This window comes from Tympanuchus pallidicinctus, unplaced genomic scaffold (assembly GCF_026119805.1).
Source record: "Tympanuchus pallidicinctus isolate F22 unplaced genomic scaffold, pur_lepc_1.0 scaffold1, whole genome shotgun sequence".
Classification (NCBI taxonomy): domain Eukaryota; kingdom Metazoa; phylum Chordata; class Aves; order Galliformes; family Phasianidae; genus Tympanuchus; species Tympanuchus pallidicinctus.
In genome coordinates, this window is record NW_026294618.1 from 30,693,369 (window position 1) to 30,713,216 (window position 19,848).

Genomic DNA, 19,848 nt, shown 5'->3' on the forward strand with positions numbered 1-19,848 from the left:
TAGTGCTTGGCCTCTTTCCATGTAAGCAGCAATAGGACTAGAGGGAATGGCCTCAAGGTGCTCCAGGGGAGATTCAGGTTGGACATTAGGAACTAGTTCTCCGAGACAGTGGTCAGGCACTGGAATGGGCTGCCCAGGGAGTTGGTGGAGGCATTCAAGAAACATTTAGATGTTGTACTAAGGGACACAGAATCATAGAATGGTTTGGGTTCAAAGGAACCTTTAAGATCATGTAGTTCTAATCCCCTGCTATAGGCAGGGACACCTCCCTCTAGACCAGGTTGTGCAAAGCCCCATTCAGCCTGGCCTTGAATGCTTCCAGGAAGGGGGCATTCACAACCTCACTAGGCAACCTGTTCTAGTGTCTCCCCATCCTCACAGTAAAGAATTTCTTCCTAATATATAGTCTAAACCTAGTTTAAAACCATTTTCCCTCAACCTGTTACTACGTGCCCTTATAAAAAGTCCCTCCCCAGCTTTCCTATAGGCCCCTTTCAGGTACTGGTAGACCACTATAAGGTCTCCTCAGAGCCTTCTCTTCTCTAGGCTGAAGCCCCAGCTCTCTCAGCTGGTCTTACAGGGGAGGTATTCTAGCCCTCTGTTCATATTCATGGACCTTCTCTGGACCTGCTCCAAAAACTCCATGTCCTTTTTGTGTTGACAGGCTCCAGAACTCTATGCAGTACTTCAGATAGGGCATCATGAGAGCAGAGCAGAGCAGCAAGAGCGGAGTAAAGGGTCAAAGTTGTTTAATGGGAAATATTAATGATAGGTGGACAGTTGGACTGAATGATCTCAGAGGTTTTTTCCAATGTTGGTGATTCTGTGATAGCATTTAAATAAACCACTCTGAAATATCTCTTCATAACAGAACATACCATGGTAACCAATGACATACTGCCTCTTATTGGTGGCAAGTTGTTTCCCTGTTCTCAAATTGTGTCTAACTTTTTACATTGCTTTTGGAAAAGGGGAATTTTTACTGCTTCAGCTGCTGAAGTGTAATCTCCTTCCTGACGGTAATGCTTTATTTGTGCAGTAACAAAGAAGTCATTGCATAACTCCCTGAACATCCTAAATCAGATGATTTGTTTAGAATTGCAGATTATGATCAAAGGGGCTAATAATATACCCGAACCATATTTCTGTCATCATAAATACATACAAAATAGAGCAATTGAAAACACTTTACAATCCGTTTTGAAGAGTGTGATGCCAAGTAATCAAGACACATGATGCCAAAATTTTTATTCTTAATTAAATATGCACTGTAACACAGAAGAATGAAAGCATGAATGAGAAGACACTGGCACTGTTAGTGATTTTCACTCATTCTTCTCAAGTTAGTAAGCACTTGCTCCACATCAGCAATACAAAACTGCAAACTACATCATTTGAGACAACATATTTTGTACGTGTTTTCAGGCACTTTCGTCCCATGGGTAAATTGAGACGCACTAAAACATAAAGATGTCTACTGAATTCTGACAAACTGTAGTGCTCCAAATGAAAACTTTTACTTTCACATTTGCTTAAAATGTTGTTGATACTGTAGGCATCCAGTAACAGCAAGGCCTGCATGTTCTACAGTGATATAATTTATTTATACTTAACATTTGATTGAAGGTTGTGCTCTTGTGTTCTTAGTTGACCGCTGACCTGTTTGTAAATATTCAGCATATAGATTGATTAAATACTGAAATTGCATGACCTCTAATGTGATTAAACACCTACACTGATTTTATATTTAATTATTAATAAAAGCATCTAATTATTTTGCATGACCTTTTGCCACGAATATATCTTTTGACTGCTTTTCAGATCAAAAGGCACCTTCAGAAATAGAGATCAAAGAAATTTATCTTCAGCTAGTAGAATCGGCTCCCTTTATGATCTACAAACTGCTTGTTTGAAGTCAAAGTTTGGTTTTACTTTTGCTTTGCCTGAGATTACATGAACTGCTAATCACTCAGTGTTTGGATATTAAAATGGAAATTGGATCTTATTTTTTATTTATTGGCAATCCTTAGCTTGCACACATGCACAGATCTGCATATGCCCACTCACTGTTACTTGATTACAAAGCTGATCTGTTAGATTAGATAATCACTGAGAATACTGAGGACAAAGTTAATACAAGTTTAAAAAAACATTCAAATTATTTTTGAAATGTGTTCTTCCATAGACCAGAATCATTTATATCAAAGTGAACCTGCAGTTGATTGCACCCTTATTTGCTGCATTCTGATGAATAATAAAGAGATGCTCTGTTTAACCATAGGTTAAACAGAAGGGGGGGGGGGGGGGGGGGAAAGGAAGAATCAGCTTTTTCCACCTTGAAAATATTGATATTCTTCCATTTTAAATAAAACCCTAAGAGCTGTAAAGAAGTGCAGGATGCTGGTATTCTGCAGGTTGCATACAGTGAGTTTAGAAGTATGTGACAACACTCCTTTTGACTACTACTAGTTCCAAATCCAAAATAAAAGGGCCATGCAGCTAAAAGAAATTTAAATACATCTTGAACAATTAAATACAAAATAATCAAGCCTAAATCATCCTATCCCAAGACAGCTGTTTGAAAGCAGAAGGTCTCAGATTTGGTGCCTCTCAGCCTCCACTTGCAGGTATGAGTCATACTCTAAAATAAAGCAGTTAGAGCCCCTTTCTTTTTTAAAACAGTAATGAACTTGCTTCTGTTTAATTCTTCCCCTAGGTTTGGAGGTAAAAGTACTAATGTTTCTCAATCTTTTCTTTCAATCATACCTAAAAATATTACGTGAAAAGATGGATGTTTTGTGCTACATAATGAGTGCCCACTTTGAAAAGTATCTGCATCACTTGCATGCACAGAAGATGCACAGAAAAGAATAGACACATTGTGTCTGTAAAAAAATATTTTTTAAAAAAAGTCTGAAGAATATTTTATTTCCCTATTTTTTTCCCCTGGGCTTTCTCGAAAATTCAGTACAAAACCAGAATGAAAATATACTCTAAATTATTCAGTCAAGCTTATTTCTATCATTTGAAGTCTGAAATGAAAGTTCCAACGTGTTAATATTTTCCTCTAGTTGAGATGGTAAACTTATTTTTCAAATTAGATTTTTTAAAAACACAGTAGCTCAGAAATCTAGCACTATGTCTCTTGATAAAAGAGCTTTTATGAAGGGATGGGCTTAAAGTGTTAAAAACAAAGCTGTGCAAGTAATCTGAGAATAAAAAAATGGGCTTGAAAATTGTAAAAGTATATATTGCTTGTCACATCTCTTTACAAAGACCAATCTTCCTATACTGAAAAGTTTCATACATTCTGATCAACCTAACTCCATCCCATGAAACTGGCTGTTACTGTTTTCTCACCTTGCCTCCTTCCCTCCTCAGCTGCAGACTCCATTTGTGGCCCAGATGGCCTTATTACAAACTTTTCAATACTTTGTGTAAAAAATATAACTGTACATACAATAATAACTTATTTGATAAGGGGAAATGGCTTAAAACTGAAGGAGGGAAGATTAAGATTCGAGGCCAGGGTTTTTCACTCACAGAATAGCAAGGTGCTAGTACTAGCTGCCTAAAGAGGTTGTAGCTGCTCCATCCCTGGAGGTCTTCAAGGCCATGCTGGACAGACCCTGGGCAGCCTGATCTATTGGCTGATATCTTTAAAGAGACTCAAACACCACGATCAAGCTTCATTCTCAGTACTGCTACTAACTGGGCTTGACACCAAGCACACATCAGTGCAAAAACGTGTGCAAGGCCATTTTAGGTGACTCAGCTGATAATGAGCTCCAAATAAAAGCACTACTGTATGAATGGAATGTTGTTTCTGCATTAGAACAAGATAATTTACTAATAGTTCTTCTCAGAAGGGTCTTTTTACTTCATCAGAGGTCTCTGATAGTCTTCGCATGCTCAGCAGATAGATATGGTCACAGAGATTAGGTAGATGGAGTAATTTATAGGTAGAAAGAGTTGAGCTCTTGTTTGCCCAGCCATCTGCAATACCTCTGAGCCTTGAGTTAAAAACAAGTTAGCCCACAGTGTGACAAGCACATCAATAGGCTCCTTATGTTGAAAGACTACTAATTTTTGGTGCTGGACACACAAGACCTGCGTGACAGAAAACTTGAGAAGTCAGACAATGAGCAATACACATGTTTAGATAGCAATGATTTATGTTTAGCAGGTATCCATGTGTTTAGTTAAGCGTCGGGAGGATTTGTGAACCTGAAGTACGCAGCTGATGAGGAACCAAGGGAGGAAGTGTTGGGTAATAGGGCATAAAAGATGTAACGCTGTCTCTGCATGTGCTGCTCTTTGCAGGACGTCCGCCATTTCAATCGCAAATAAAATCTGCAGAGCAGGGCGCATAAAGCCTTGGATCGGGGTGACTGCTCGCCTCAGTGCGGTCCCTCAGCACGGAGCCGGGCCGCTACCCTCGAGGAGGCCGCTTGGAGCCGAGGTGCGGCCGCGGAGCCTGTGAGCACAGCTTCCCGCCACTGCTCCCCTCCATGGAGCCGAGGTGCGCCCCCCAGGGTGGGGAACTCGCTGCAGGTAAGTTGGGGCTTCCTGGCAGCCTCGAGCTCGTTGGCTGGGGAGGCGCTAAGAGATACTAGGCGAGCTCGCGGCCTCAGGAGATGCCCTCGGCCCGCCGCCATTTCGGGGCCGCGGTTGGGGCGGTGTCTGTCGGCCGCGGCCGTTGCGGCGCCCACGGACTGCCATAGCTGGGCATGGCTGCAGGCGAAACTGATCGTTTTTTTGTTTGTTTGTTTCTTTTTTAATGCAGATAACACTTAAGCACGTCGTATTGTTGCTAAGTTGTCTTCTATAGGTGCGTTTTTGTTTGTTTGTTTTTAATGCTGTTCGGCTTTTAAAAATAAGTCTTTTTTCATTCCGTGCTTTTATCAGTCACTAACAGAGCAAATTGTTTCCTTTTCTTAATTTGAACAAAGTAGCTCTTAAATTGAATTAAAGTGCAAAACATTATTTATTTTGTGTGGTCTCGGTTGTGAATGCTTGGCACCTCACGTTCATAGTTTGCTGTCTTTCAGTGCTTCATAAATTATTACTCAAATGCTTCGTTGTGATTATAGTTAAGTTAGTATCTATAATGTAGTAAAGCTTTGGTCTTTTACTGTATATTTTCCATAGGCTTCTAGGAATCTATCTCTGTGCCTCGTCTCAAGAACATTTGCTTTCTTCTGGGCCATGTCACCTTTAATTCTTCCAATATAAAATTTGGGTAGGAAAGCCAAGCCTTCTTGTAAGTTATTTAAAGGAAACTTCTCCACTGAGAAGCACTGATGTGGCAGGTTTAAGATCCTGTATGAGAATGGAATTACTTGGATAAAATTTGAACAGTATGGTGGTGTTCTATTCAATGTATATGGGAAGAGAAAAGGTGCAAAATTATCTGTGTAATCTTCTAGGCTATTTTTTTTTTTTTTTTTTAATCTGCTCTGAAATCCTGCATTTAGGAACAGCTTGTTGCACTTGTTGTAATAGGTAGAACTTGGAGGTACAGCTACTTGTCAGCCTGAGATTATGATTCAGGGTCCAGAATACCAATTGTGGTTTTATATTTAATGTAACTGAATGTTGTTGGCACATGTGAATATTTGTAATTGACTAACGGTGTGACTTCCACTTGTAAAGCTGTAATGAAAAGCATATCCTTAATTTCCAAAGCAAGTGGAGTTCCATCCAATTGGTTTGATTACAGCTGTGTTTTGGAAAGGAAGCATCTGTGTCATTGTAAGAGCAGAAAAATGCACACCATTGAGTTACACGTTAGTTTCTGAACAGCAGGTTTTATATGATAAGTTCCCTTTTGTGTCCACCCCTGAAAAACGTGGGATTAGTAACAGTAATGTGTGGCAGATTGACTAGGTAACATTGTAAATAACACAGCAGAAACAAACAAACAGATCTCCTTGAAAAATAAAACCAGTGCAAGATGAATTCTCCACTTGTAGTTGGAATGTATACATAATTTAAAGCAATCGGAAATCTCTTGCTTGTGTTATGTTTTCTTACTTGGTCTATTCTGATGGGAATAGAACAAAAGCAGAATCTTTTTTACCTCTTTAAGCCATCTGTATTTCATACACTGTCCTTGCTATCAATTGCTTGTAACGTTTCTTTAATAATCGTGATAGGGTTGAACTTTTGAGTGATTTAGGATACTTCTTTGTAAAATCTGATATGTTTTTTTCTCTTACAGAAGCGTCACTACAACAGTATGTTGGGGTGGCTGGGGGAGGGAGAAAGGTTTTAAGAGAACCAACCCTGTCAGCTGATTCTATTCAGAAAGCAAGATGTCAAAACAGCCCAAACCTGCAAAGAGCTAAATATGTAATATAGGTATGGCATTCTTGTTGTTGAGAGAGTAGTTTTCTTTGGTATCTAAAAATGGGAGTTTGCACATTTTCAAATGTGAGGAAATAAAGTACAATTTCTTCACACGATCTTACTGAACTCTAGTGTATACTAACATTATATAAGGCTAAACAGGTTGGTTTATGCACATTTAATTCTGGATGTGCTTGATGCTTCACTTGTCTTAGCACACGTATGCAAAGTTTTCTGTTCGTGAATGCTACTAAGTGTTCACAAGGCTGTTCTCTTATTTATTTTTTTTCCTATGCTTTTTGTGTTTTGTTAATTTCTTCGGAGATATTTAGAAGACCTAGGATTACAAACTTCTTATAATAAGTGCTAATTTTAGCCCTGCATCATTTCCCTGCTTGGTTAGGCACTTTTTTGAAGATTTGAGCTTTGGTTGCTTGTGGTGCACTCATTTCTCTGAAGTTTGCTGTTCATGAGATGTGTTTGTGCATCATGTCTAGTCACCTGAACTCCCTCTGTAGCCCAGGAAGGGAAACAAGTGTTTCTGGGGCATGACTGACTTAATCGCACTGCAGATGTACGAATCGCTTCTCTCATTGTTGACTGTAGAAATCCCTGTTTCTGCCCATTGATCTTAAAGGAAGTCTAGACAGTTAGCTCAGCTCTGTAGATTTCCGTATTCAGGAGGAGATAAATCCTGCCCCTTAAGTCTCACTGAAATCCGGAGGGGGTTATGCTTGCTTATGTACTTAGTGCTAGGCAATGTTTTATATAGTTGGTGAATCTAAGAAGCTCTTTAATTATTTTTGGGGAATTTATCTGACTTCATTTCAGAGGTCAACATGATTTAAGAATTAAATGGTTTGAAGAAATAAATTTCACAATACGTTTTAATTGAGTTTCTTTGTGCTTTTGACATTTCAGATTTTTTGTTTGTTTGTTTCAGTATCATTTTAACATCTTGTTCTTTTTATATAAAAGGAGATATTTGAAAATGGCTATGCTGAAGGTGTTGTTTAGACTAATGGTAATAAAACTGAATGTTTCAGTAAGTATGTACATGTTATATATCTTTGTTTAAAAATGACACTGCCAAGCAGCATTGGTTTAATAAACATTTTACATATTTTACAATAAAAGCTGCTTAATTGGAACACAAGGCATACTTTAGTTCATCTTGATTATACAGCTGTCCCATTATCATTATTTATTATATACATAAAAGACAGCATTATGTTAGGCATACTAATTAAGTTTATTTTATTGTTGCTTAATGTTATAGCCATATGTATCTGCAGCTCAGTTCTGCTAGAGCGCTTGCATCATTTTGTGACCTATTTTGTGTTCCATTATAACAGGTCAGTAACTTGGTTGCCATCATGTAATGCATGAGATCACACAGATATGGGTGATTTTTCACCTTTATCTGCAGCATGTAATTGACAAACCTGTTGAAGTGAAAATTGTGCAGACAAAACTGTTTTTCCTATTATGTTTGTACCATTAATGCCAGACCATACACTTAATTTGGATTGTAAACTTTTAAAATATTTATAATGTGATGTTGTGTGGGACTGTTAAATAACTTTCAGCTGCACAGCAGCGGTGGCAGCAATTTAGTGCCTTTAGTTTGTAACCATCTATTTCAAGTATGAGGAGAACAGAGCTCTTTGATGCCTGGAAGTTAACTAACTGCATTGTAGTCTATTTTGTGTCTTACTGCATAAATTCTCGAAGTCTTCAATTTTGGATGATAATGGTCTGAACAAGAAATTGATGTTCTCAAAACAGTAAGGTTTTTGTCAGTGGCATTTGAAGTTTCTTCCATTATTAGATGTGAGTTATGTGTGTGAACTTGAGGTTGATACCCAGGTGTGATGTCCTGTAACAGCAAACAATTCTTCAAATACTTAATGATTTCAAATAAGTTCAGGTTTTGGTTTTATTTTCGAAGGCCTTGCCACTTTAAATCTGAGTATTTCCCTGTTTCTGTAAAGACCACTGAAACTAACCCTCCTATCATTGTGGTTTCCATGTCTTCAAGGTCAGCCAAAAATTTATGGGTAGGGTTCAGACAGATGAATTATTTAAAATTCACCTCCCTTACCCACAAACGCTTCCTGAAGGACTTCTTAAAAGTTCTTGAGCAGAAGCTTTGCCTGTGTGAGCTGATTAGCTAATCCCTCAATGTCTGGTTTATGCAGGCGTTTCTGTGATAAGAGCCTGATAGAGGAACCCAAAACTGCCTGGGGAACACCCAGCTCATCCCAAGGTCACTGTTTTGGTGGGGCTTTTTTGTTTGTTTGTTTTACTTCATCACTTTCTTTTTCTCCTTAGTGAGCAGTCCATTTTGATCTGACCGCTGACTTTAAGTTTAACCCTTTCTGAGCTAACTGAGGTTCAGGATGGATTTTAGGGAAAGGTTCTTCACCAAGAGACTTCCATAATTCCAATGCACATTTTGATATTCTTTAACAATAATGTGAAGTCTTTGGAATTTAGAGTAGTGCTACATATATGAAGTTTCCAACTGAGAATAAAGCAAACTTTAAAGATGATTATCTAAAATATATGTTTTTTTTTAATTTTTGGGTCTTTCTTTCTGTTTACGTGTTGTGGGCAGCCTCAGAACTGGGGTGAGATCTGTCAGCATGGTATCTTCCTGTACCAAGTGGTACAGGAACTGGTGTAGGAACTGGTACAGGAACAGTATGAACTGCTGCATCAAATGCAGCTGCAGAAACGGCAAATCACTGTAGAAAGGTAGCGTTTGGGTCTCAGATTTAACCTGATTATTTCTGCTTTCTTGCTAATTTTCTTACCTGAAGGAATGGCATGAAGCTGCTTCAGAGGAGGGTCAGGTTGGGGATTAGGCAAAGATTCTTCACCAGAGAGTGTTTGGGTACTGGAACAGATTCCCTGGGGCTCAGGCCCAATCTTCTGGAGTTCCAGGAGCATTTGGACATTGCTCTCAAACGTAGGATTTGAGAATTTTGGGTGATGCTGTGTGGAGCCAGGAGCTGGATTCAGTGATCCCTTGGGTCCCTTCCAAGTTGGAGTATTCTGTGATTATATCTAAGGTCCTCAAAAGATCTTTTATCACCTCTTTGTTCTCCTTTGTCATCTACCATTGAGCTGTGTAGGGCAGCTCGCAACTGCTTGGTTTGAGGTAATCCTAAACAAGTATATAAACTGGGAGAAGAATTCTTTGAGACTTAAGGGTCCTGGTTGATGAAAAACTTAACATGAGCTGGCAGTGTGCTCTTGGATTACGGAAGGCCAATGGTATCCTGGGTTCCATCAGAAGTAGGGTGGCCAACAGGACCGGGGAGGTGACTGTCCCCCTCTACTTTGCCCTTGAAAGGCCCCGTCTGGGGTACTGCATCCAGGCCTGGGGCCCCAATGCAGGGAAGATGAGAAGCTTTTGAAAAGGGTGCAGAGGAGGGCCACAATGATGATCCAAGGTCTGAAATGCCTCTCCTGTGAAGACAGGCTGAAGGAAGGCTTGTTCAGCCTGAAGAAGGGAAAGCTGCAAGGACACCTCATGGTACCTAAAGGGAGTTTATAAACGTGGGAAAACAATTTGTATGAGTAGATAGTGATTGAAGAAGGGGGAATGGTTTTAAACTAAAGGAGGGGAGATTTAGGTTAGATGTCAAGGGGAAGCTTTTACTGAGAGAGTGTTGAGGTGCTGGAACAGGTTGCCCAGAGAGGCTGTGGATGCCATGTCCCTGGAGGTGTGTAAGGCCAGGTTAGATGGGACCCTGGGTAATCTGATCTAGTTCTTGCTCTAGTGGCCAGCAACGCTGCCTTTGACTGGGAAATTGAAACTTGATCCTTGGGGTGCCTTCCAACTCAAAACACTCTACAAATTTATGACTTCTAAAATTTTTTTTGTACTTCTTTCAGCATCTGAACACTTACTCAGTGATCTTCCACAGCTGAGACCTATCTTAGTAGGGTTTGAGAGCAGGTTGGAGATAGGTTTCCTTCTTTGTGTCAAGATTCTGGAGACACCAGGCCTGTTTGACATCTGTTTTAGCTGATCCTGTCCTCTGACTGTGCTCTGAGTGAGGTTTGAGGCTTTGCATAGGAAACTTGTCATTGGTCTGTATGCCTTAGTGAGGGTGCTACTTCTAGCTGGGCTGCCGAGAGAACCAGAGACCTCCTCCTTAGCACTGAATGCAAACAGAGCTTTCTAAGTTGTTATTCTTACTGTAACTTGGGTACCAGATGTGAATGATTCTTCTTTCTATTCCTGTTGATATATTTTGACATTAGGAGCTAGGATGCATGATGACTTCTTTCTGCTCTTGTCATGGTCTTGTTTTGTAATTTCCAGTCTAAGATAATTTCTGGTTTAGTTCTTAACCTTTTTCTTCCTAGTCTATAGTTTCATTTCTATGCTGATGTGAGCAAAAATATTATTGATATCACTGTAGCTGCCAATATGCTTTTAGAGGAATGCATTCACAGTTGCTTGTCTTTGGTGTGATACTTCCTGAAAGCAACAGCTTGCCTTGCAATTTTTGCTAATGCACAGTTGGCAAATCTTTAGCAGCATCATCCAGTGTGTAATTTTCTAGGAGCTTTTTATACAGTGGTTTGTGAGAGAGCAGCTTTCCATTTAGGGAGGTGTGGGAAACTTGAATTGGTTTCTGCATTACCTGCTTGTAGTCCTGGAAACATCTCTTTCTGTTATCATAAAAGAACGAGATTGGGATAGGAAGAGCAAAAGAAAAGAGAGAAATAAGCTGTTTATTCTCTATAAAATCTTCATAAAATTCATTGTTTCTAGAAATGCATGTAGGTATATCACCGCTAACCGTGAATTACCTGGTTTCAAGATTCCAATAGTATTATTTCTCCAAATATTGGGGTTTTTTTGGTCGTGTTTCTAAAGAAAACCATCTTTGTTATCAGTACTGTTTTGTGGATTTTTTTGGCTTTTCTTTGAATAGCAGCCCTACGAGGGTTTTTTGCACAAAAGTAATTCCCTTTTTTCAGAGTAAGAACTGTGACTGCAGAAGTCTGTATGGAAATTTAAAGAGGAAAAAGCCTCTTTAAATTCAAATCTCATTGCTTAATTCTGTGCTGTGAGGATTAATGTGGATTGCTGTTAAGTGTTTTGATAACTGGGTTTTAAAGCAAAGCTAGAATGGTTTATGTGATTTATTTATTTATTTACCACTGTGAATCACTGGATATTTCAACTACAAGGGCTGAGAACTTGGAATATTCAGAAAGAACTTCCTAACTTCTTGGCCTTCTAGTAACGTAGACATCCTTTCAGTAGTGGATTTTCAGAGGATGTATGGACTTACTGATTTACTTTCATAATGAAGAGGTATGGGCCAAGGCATATGAAGGGCAGGATCATAAAGCATCAGTGGTCAAACAGACAACTGATTCTTTGCTGTATGAGTGGAAATAAACAACATGATAGAAAAAAGGTGTTGATGTTGATTTTATTATTTTTTTTTTGTAATGATAAAAAATGTGTGGATAGTCACAAAGCACTCAAATTAAATACTGTTTCCTGCCCCATACCTTCTTGCAGCTTTCTTGAATGTAATTTGTGAAAAAATGCTTGTACTGATAAAATATATTACAAAGCAGAAAGTTAGTATTGCCTTTCTCTTCTATAAAAGCAGGTGAACCAGAAAGATTTTGCAAAGAGTTCCCCAGAGAACTTAAAATGAGAAAACAGCAATAAAAATCCATTTGAAAGAAGAATTTGTCTGCCTTAATCTATAGCTCTGCTCTGCAGATAAACTTTGTAAGAATGGAGCTTGATGTGTGTGTTGAGTGATACCTGGGTGAAACTTATGTTTAAGACAATGAGAATCTGGGAAGTGTATTTCAAGTTCAAAGGCAAAGATATTTGATCCTTAAAAGTTACTACATGCTCTTCTTTCTGTGTGATTCTAGGTATCTCATTTTATGCACAGCTTTGATGGTAGCTCAATTACTGGCATGGTTCTGTGTTTGCAAAGTACTTCCTTTGATGTATAAGGCAAAAGAGCCTTACAGCAGTTTGTTGTCCCACAGCAGTGTAGATTCTTTTGGAGGGAAGTAACTTATGCTTTTCCCATGGAATTCTTAAAAAAATTTGTGTGAAATGGATTTTAAAAGGCAGAAATCATGCAAAGATATTGTTTATGTATTGAATCATGTAGGTATATAATGGTGTAGGTAGTGTTGGCTAGTTTCTGAGATCTTGCTGTTTCATTAATCATTATCAGTACACTGATGCTTAGGCTAATTGTTTTTGCATGGGTAGAGCAGAAATGTAAGATTTCAAGTGGAGAACAATAATTCTGAACATGGGTCTAGATGGATCCCTAGGAATTTCTATCTTACACTTTGTGCTCAGGCTTCAAGATGGGAATGGTGTGTATCTGAATGGGTGGCATGCCAGGAATGTACAGGAATGTTCAGTAGCATTGAGAAGGTGGGGAAAAAAAAAAACCCAAAGGCATCTGTTTTTCTAAATGCCTCTGCTGGGTAAATAAATACATAATGCGAGGTGACTTACTGTCTAAAGTTGAGGGGGAAATTATCAGTGTAGTGATTCAGACGATCTGGTGAAAGGATGGCATGAAATGTCTCACTGAATTCTGTGCTGTTACTGTTTCAGATATTCAACACCATTTATTGTAGTGCTTGATTCGTAGCTTCTTGGATAAAAAGATTTAAAAAATAGGATGATTGAGAATTTTTGTGTTAGGGCTAGGAGAAAAGCATAGGGAGGATTTTATTCAGTGAAAGTTTCTTTGCTGTTGCAATGAACCTTATTGATGTGAATTTGTGTAAGTTACATGTGAACACGTGAATTCCTGTTTTGAATGGAAAGGACTGACTTTACAGTTCTTGATGGCAGAAATTGAAGAAAAGGCACCTTTACTACAGCCTGAGTCTGCATTTTGTTAGCAGTATCTCTGAAAAGACTTTTCTGCAAGCGTGAGATATGATGCTTATGAAGACTTAAAACCAAAGGTACAGCAGTACCAGGTATCCAAAACTGGAAGCTACCAATATCCTCAGGCGTTTGTTTTTATTTTTAGAGAATTTTTAGAGTTTTAGAGACTTTTTGATACCCTATCAAGAAATCATATGTGTTGGGTCTAAACTAATATAATACCTTTCTTCAGCCATAGGGTTTTAGTGATTTTTTTCTTTTATTTTTTTCCTAGGATTTTTAGCATTTTCACTTCTGTTTTAGTTGAAATAACATTGCTATTTAATATGTTGCTAGTATAAGCCTGTTTGAGCTGTTTTCTGATTTCCATAATTATTATCAAATGCTATGTTTATTGGTGTTAGTACTGAAGCACAGCTCATGGATGTTTTAGTCTCACATTGTAGACAGTTATTTATATTTCTTCTGTTGTCCTAGGTTGATTTTTGGATTGTGGTAGAAATAAGATAATTGGTCTCACTGTTAAATGGCTTTCAAAGCTAAGGAAAGTGTGTGCAATTTGCTTTAATAAAATCATGGTGAAGGTATTTTTTCTTTTTTTTTTTCGTATGCAATAGGAGTCAAAGACAGAAGAGAAAATCAAATCTGGTATTTGAAAATATCAAAACTGGCACTGGCTTTTGCCATTATCCACTCCAAACCACCAGGAAAGAGCTGCAAAGAATACACTGAGCACCTTGCCAAACTTGTATCTGAACAAGACTTCAACTGGAAATCGAAAGTTAAAGCACTAGAAGCTGAAATTTTTCGATTACATCAGGAGCTTCTTTTGAACAAGATCTGTCAGAGAGTCTGCTTGGAAAATGGTGAGTTTCTGAAATCATTTCTGACAATCGCCATGCTGCAGTAGCAAGAAATAAAATAGCTTTCATGTAGCCTGCTCTGTTTCTTGTATGTAGATAATAGAGTTCTAAGTGCTAAGGTGCCTTCGTGGCTTTCCAGAAACCCTTAGACTGTAGAACAGTTACATAAATTGTGATGAGAGTTAGCTTGAAAATTTAATACTTTGTCAGAACTTATATTTTAACCATCAAAATCAACATGTGTCATATGGAATTGTTCCAGAAAAATACAAATATTACTGTATGCATGTTAATTCAAAATATTACTCCATAGTCTGCAAGATGCTAGTGTCTTAAAGACATTGTTTTTTTAACTACTTTGAACAAGCTTAAAATTAGAACATAGGCCTAATATGTTGAATGCATGAATCCCTGATACATATGACAAGGAAAGGTAGGACAGGCAGAGAACTATACGCATGTTCTCTCTGTTAATGTAAACAGACACTGGATTCTGTGGGTATTTTGTGGAATCACAGCTCTCCAAGATCATCTGGTCCAACCAATTTATTATTATAAATGATGTATTAATGTAAGTTTGACACTGTAGGGTCCAGGAAAACCTTTTAAGTAAGGAATATGGTAATTAAAGACTATTTTAGCTGGAAGGAAGGGTATCTAGCTAGTTACTTTCAAAGTTGTGATTATTATTATTATTTTTTTTTTTTTTTTAAGGAAGTTATCTAATGGAAAACTTGATGAGGCTTTAATGATGTGATGGGAATAAGTGCACTCACATCAAGTTTACTGATGACACTAAACTAAATGGTACAGTTGATATAACAGAAGAAAGGGATAGCATCCTAGGGGACCTGAACAAGTCTGAGAAGTGGGGCCAAGTGACCCTAATGAGATTCAACAAGGCCAAGTGCAGGGTGTTGCACTCAGGCTGGGGCAATCCCAGATGTGTACAGACAGACTGGGAGAAGAGAGCATTAAGATCAGCCCTGTGGAGAAGGACTTAGAGGTTCTGGTGGGTGAAAAGCTTGATGCAAGCCAAGAGTGTGTATTTAAAGCCTGGAAGGCCAACAGTGTCCTTAGCTATATCAAAACAGATGGCCAGCAGGGCAAGGGGGAGGTGATAGTCCTGCTCTACTTTGCCTTTGTGAACACCTGCAGTATTACATTGAGGTCTAGAACCTCCAGCCGAAGACACAGAGCTGTTGGAGCGGATCTAAAGGAAGGCCATGAAAATGATCATAGGGCTGGAGCATTTCTCCTAAGATTAAGGTCTGAGGGAGCTAGGCTTGCTCAGCTTGTGGAAGAGAAGGTTCTAGGGAGACCTCCTTGTGACCTTCCAGTACTTAAAGGGAACTTAGAAACAGAGGGAAGACTGATTTATTTATTTATTTTTACATGGGCTAATAGTGACAAGATAAGAGGGAATAGTTCTCTGCTAAAAGAGGAGAATTAGATTGGATGTTAGAAGAACATCTTTATTTAGAGGATAGTGAGGCATTGACACAGGTTGCCCAGAAAAGCGGTGGGTGCCCCATCCCTGGAGGTGTTCAGTGCCAGGTTGGATGGAGTCTTGGGCAGCCTGATCCAGTTGTTGGTAACCCTGTTGACAGATGGGAGTTTGGAACAAGATAATCTTTGAGGTCCTTCCTATGCCATTCTGTGATTCTGTGGTACTGGAATGCTTTTATATTAAAACTGTGCCATTTTTATTGCCTTGTGAAAAGATTGAAAAGATTTCTAGATTATAAATTTAACTGGGAGGGGTAATGTGTTAGACTTTACTTAGAGATTTTAATGATTTACTTTTTTTTTTTTTATCACTAGACTCTCTAGAAATGTGATTTACTAACTATTCATATTTAGTTATCCTTTATATGCCTCTTTTCTGCCACTTATTCCAAACATGAATAGTAGTTGTGGTTGTAAGATGGGAGATCAGCAGAACATGTCAGTAGACTACAGATTAAATCAGTTTGCACTGCTAGTAAACCTAGTTAGAAAACATTTTGACACTTTAAATATTTATAGTTGTTCACATCAGCCCCTCCTACCTCACATGATGTCCAAGATGAGTAGGACATTCACATTTTTTCACAAGGGCTTTCCTTACCATTAAAAATTCCGAGTTCTTGGAGTCTAATTTTGATATGTTTGTCTTTTGTGGTGTTTCTTTTGAGTGATTTGACTCTTCCTCTTCTCGCCCACCTCCCTCCAACCTTAGTATGGCGTATAAAGTTTTCTGATAATGAAATTGAGCCATCTGTTCTCTTGGAAGGAAGATACTCTTAATCAGACGTGACTGCTGAGTGAGCGTTCATAGCTACGGTTAAATTGGAGACATGCTCAGTCTCTTATCTTTGAGTAAAGAAACTGATAGGGTATCAGTTGGTGAGTTCTGTTCGCTCTTCTGTTGGTCTAGTTGATAATTTGTATCAAGAGCAGAACAAGAACTAAAATTAAAGGAAGATGATTGTAAAGGAAGATGATCTGTAGGGGCAAAACCTACCTGAAATAAGGGACATTCTACTACTGAAATTTTCTGCTCTGGAAAATAAAATTCTTCTCTGTTGCGCCTGTCTTGAGATTTTCAGGTTTTTGGATAGGAGCCAAAAGGTGTCTACTGCTGAGATAGGAAGGCACAAGGAGCATGACTCCCTTTTGGAAAGAAAGTAGTGTAAATGGGGTTCCATCCTGTTTGCCTGAAGGTTGCTGTATAGACACCAAGTTTTCTACCTAATGTTGTACCAGAGAAGTTCCCCTTTGGGCTGAGAGTAGATGGGATTGTTCCTAGTGCCAGGTGTCTAGAGACACCATGGATTTTCTTCTGCCTCCATTTGTTTCTACAGCCATGTATTTGGACTTGGCTTTCTGCCTAAAACAGTGCAACCTTTTAGAAGAATTCAGATCCTCAGCTTTTTTCTGGCTCTCTTGTGTTCTGTTTAACAATTCTATTAATGCAAAAATAGCAGGGTTTCACAATCTGTCACCAAAAATACTGTCACAGTAAGAGTCAGATACTGTTAGTCTCCTGCTGCCAATTGAGAGCTAAAGAGTTTGTCTTTCAGCCAAGGTTCACCTTACAGCTGAATCTTCCTTGCACTCTATTCTGAATAATAATAATAATAGTTTTTTTCTGAGGCTTCGGGGATTATTAGAGATGGCCTATGGAATTTTATTTCCTTCATGTGGGAAACTTGTGAGCTCTTTGAAACTGTGATGGTTGTTTTCTTCATCTAAGGATAAACATGGAATGGATGTACAAGCACTTGAAGAAGAAAACAAAAAATACCTGTTTTTAAAGTCATATTATCTGAATTATTTTTATCCAACCTTGCTAAAGACCCTAAGAAGTGTATGTATCCTGGATGAAGAGGAGAAACATGGTTTACTGAACTAATTTGTTTTTCAGTATGAGTTGCTACATTTTAATGTGCTTTTTATGACATTGCTGTGGTATGCATTCATGACTGTGTGGAAACACTTATTTGACTTCATGTGAAGTTTCTTTCTGAATGCAAGGACTTTGGTATCCCTTTCATATGGTGGTACTTTGTATGTCAGCCATCCAAGAAGCAAAGCAAATCTTTTTGTAGAGAGACTGTGACAGACTGTGCTAATGTAACATCATGCAGTCCAACAAGTGCTAAGTCCTGCATTTTGGGAGAAACACCTCCAGGCACCTGGGCATGCTGGGAGCCACCCAGCTGGAAAGCAGCCTGGCAGAAAAGGGCCTGGGTTTCCTGGTGAACTCCAAATTGAACATGAGCCAGCAACTAGCCCTTTCTGTGAAGAAAGTTAATAGTATCCTGGGCTACATTAGGCAAAGTGTTGACAGGGAAGTGATCCTTCCTCTGTATTCATCAGTACAGTACAGCATCAGTAGTGCTGATGCCATACCTCGAGTGCTGAGTCCAGCTCTGGGCTCTGCAGTACCAGAGGGACATAGACAGGAGTGAGTCCAGCAGAAGGCCACCAGGATGATGAAGGAACCAGAGAATTTCTCCCATAAAGAGGCTGAGAGAGTTGGGGATGTCATCAGTGTACAGAAACATCTGAAAGGAGGGTGTAAAAAGAACAAAGCCAGGCTGTTTTCAGTGGTGCTCAGTGCCAGGTCAAAAGATAATAGATATAAACTGGAATAAAGGAGATTCCTTCTGAATGTGTCTTAATTTCAACTGGGATGGAATTTGGGGGATTTTTTTTTTTTTTTTTTTTTTTTGTCAGAATGTCTGGTATGATGCTATGTTTTAGTTCCAGAAGAAAAACAATGTTGATGATACACATGCACATGTGTAAATATAGTTATAATGACGATCCTTTTCCTTTTCTCTAGGTTAGTAAATAAATAGTTTGATCTCAACTCATAAGTTGTACTTTGCTTTTTCTTTTCCCTCAATTATCTCCCACAGGGAAGCTGGGGGAAGTGAGTGAACAACTGTGTGGTGCTTAGCTTCCTGCTGAGTGAAACCACAACAATACAAGGAAGCACTTCTGTGCTGTGCTGGTGATGGAGCACTGGCACAGGTTGCCCAGAATGTTTGTGGGGTCTCCTGGTTGGAGATGCCCAAAAGTCACATGGGGCAAGAAGCCAAGAGTGTTGGATCAGTTGATCTCCTGAATTTTCTTCCAACCTTGTAATTCTTTGTAGTTGTTTATTTTTCACCTTGCCAATATTGTCCTTACAGCTATGCCTATTGGTTTAAAAGAAAAAAAAAAAAAGTTTGACTTTCATTTGATTCAGATTAGAATTTGATGTAGAAAAGGAGGCACTACTGAAGAATGAGAACAAAACATTTGAACACTGTTGCCTCTTTGCTTTGGAGCTGCATGAAAAGACAAAAGGTCTTATAAAGTATTGATTGATTTATTCACAGGTTGAAGCACCTGTCATCTAAAGCAAAATTCTTAACCATGATCAATTCATCAAATCAGCAGTCATACTGTTTCTTGGCAGCCTCTGCTGAAGAGATCTGGAAAAGCTTGCAGCTGTTACTGCAACTCAAGAAGGCATAATGGAATACTCAGCCCTTTCTTGCCTGGCAAATATCTGGGGAATGACAATTTAGAGGAGATAGATACGTTGCTTTGACTGTTTTAGGCTGATAGACTTGACAGATTCCAAGTTAGTTATCCGGGACATATTAGCAAAACTTGTACTGCGCATGTCTTTTGTTTTGCTTATCTTCACCATCAATCTTGGTTTATATTATTCCCTTTTTATGCAGGGGACAGAAATTTACTGAACTGGTTGCTTCTTTAATAAAAATTAATAATAAGGATTTTTCCTCTATTTTTTTAAATATTATTTTACTCATCCTTTCTTGTATCGCTTACAGAAGGTCTTCATCTTCCCTCCTGTGTTTTTAGCTTCAACTGTAGCATGTAGTTGCCAGCACATCCTTCTGTGGTGTGCCTGTGTGTGAAGGTAGAAGCTGAATTCTCATTCACTGTATGTGAGCAACATGACTGTTTTTTGGTTTTGTTTTTTTTTTTTTTTTTTTTTCAGCTGTTTCTTGAGGTTGCATTTGACTTTTCAGGATTTTGTTCCCTGATTTCTGCTTACTGCGCCAAGACTTTTGTGGCAGTTTTTACCTCTTTAAGGAATAAGAAATAGGGACAAAAAACATTTTGTATCCCTTGTTTTAGCTTGTTTACTTAGTTGTTTCTCAAGATATTTAGCTGTACCTGTGGAAAAAGAAAGCAGTTTTCTTCCTA

The 19,848-nt window shown here is 38.6% G+C and overlaps 1 protein-coding gene across 1 annotated transcript in view; it reads left to right on the forward strand.

The window, feature by feature from the left end:
- The first annotated feature begins 4,233 nt into the window (after positions 1-4,233).
- MEI4 (meiotic double-stranded break formation protein 4) overlaps positions 4,234-19,848 on the forward strand; it is a 74,970-nt gene continuing 59,355 nt past the window's right edge. Inside the window, exons 1-2 of the mRNA XM_052694432.1 lie at positions 4,234-4,554; positions 13,888-14,136. Coding sequence (XP_052550392.1) covers positions 4,512-4,554; positions 13,888-14,136 — 292 coding nt within the window. The 5' untranslated portion in view covers positions 4,234-4,511. The remainder of the gene's footprint in view (positions 4,555-13,887; positions 14,137-19,848) is intronic.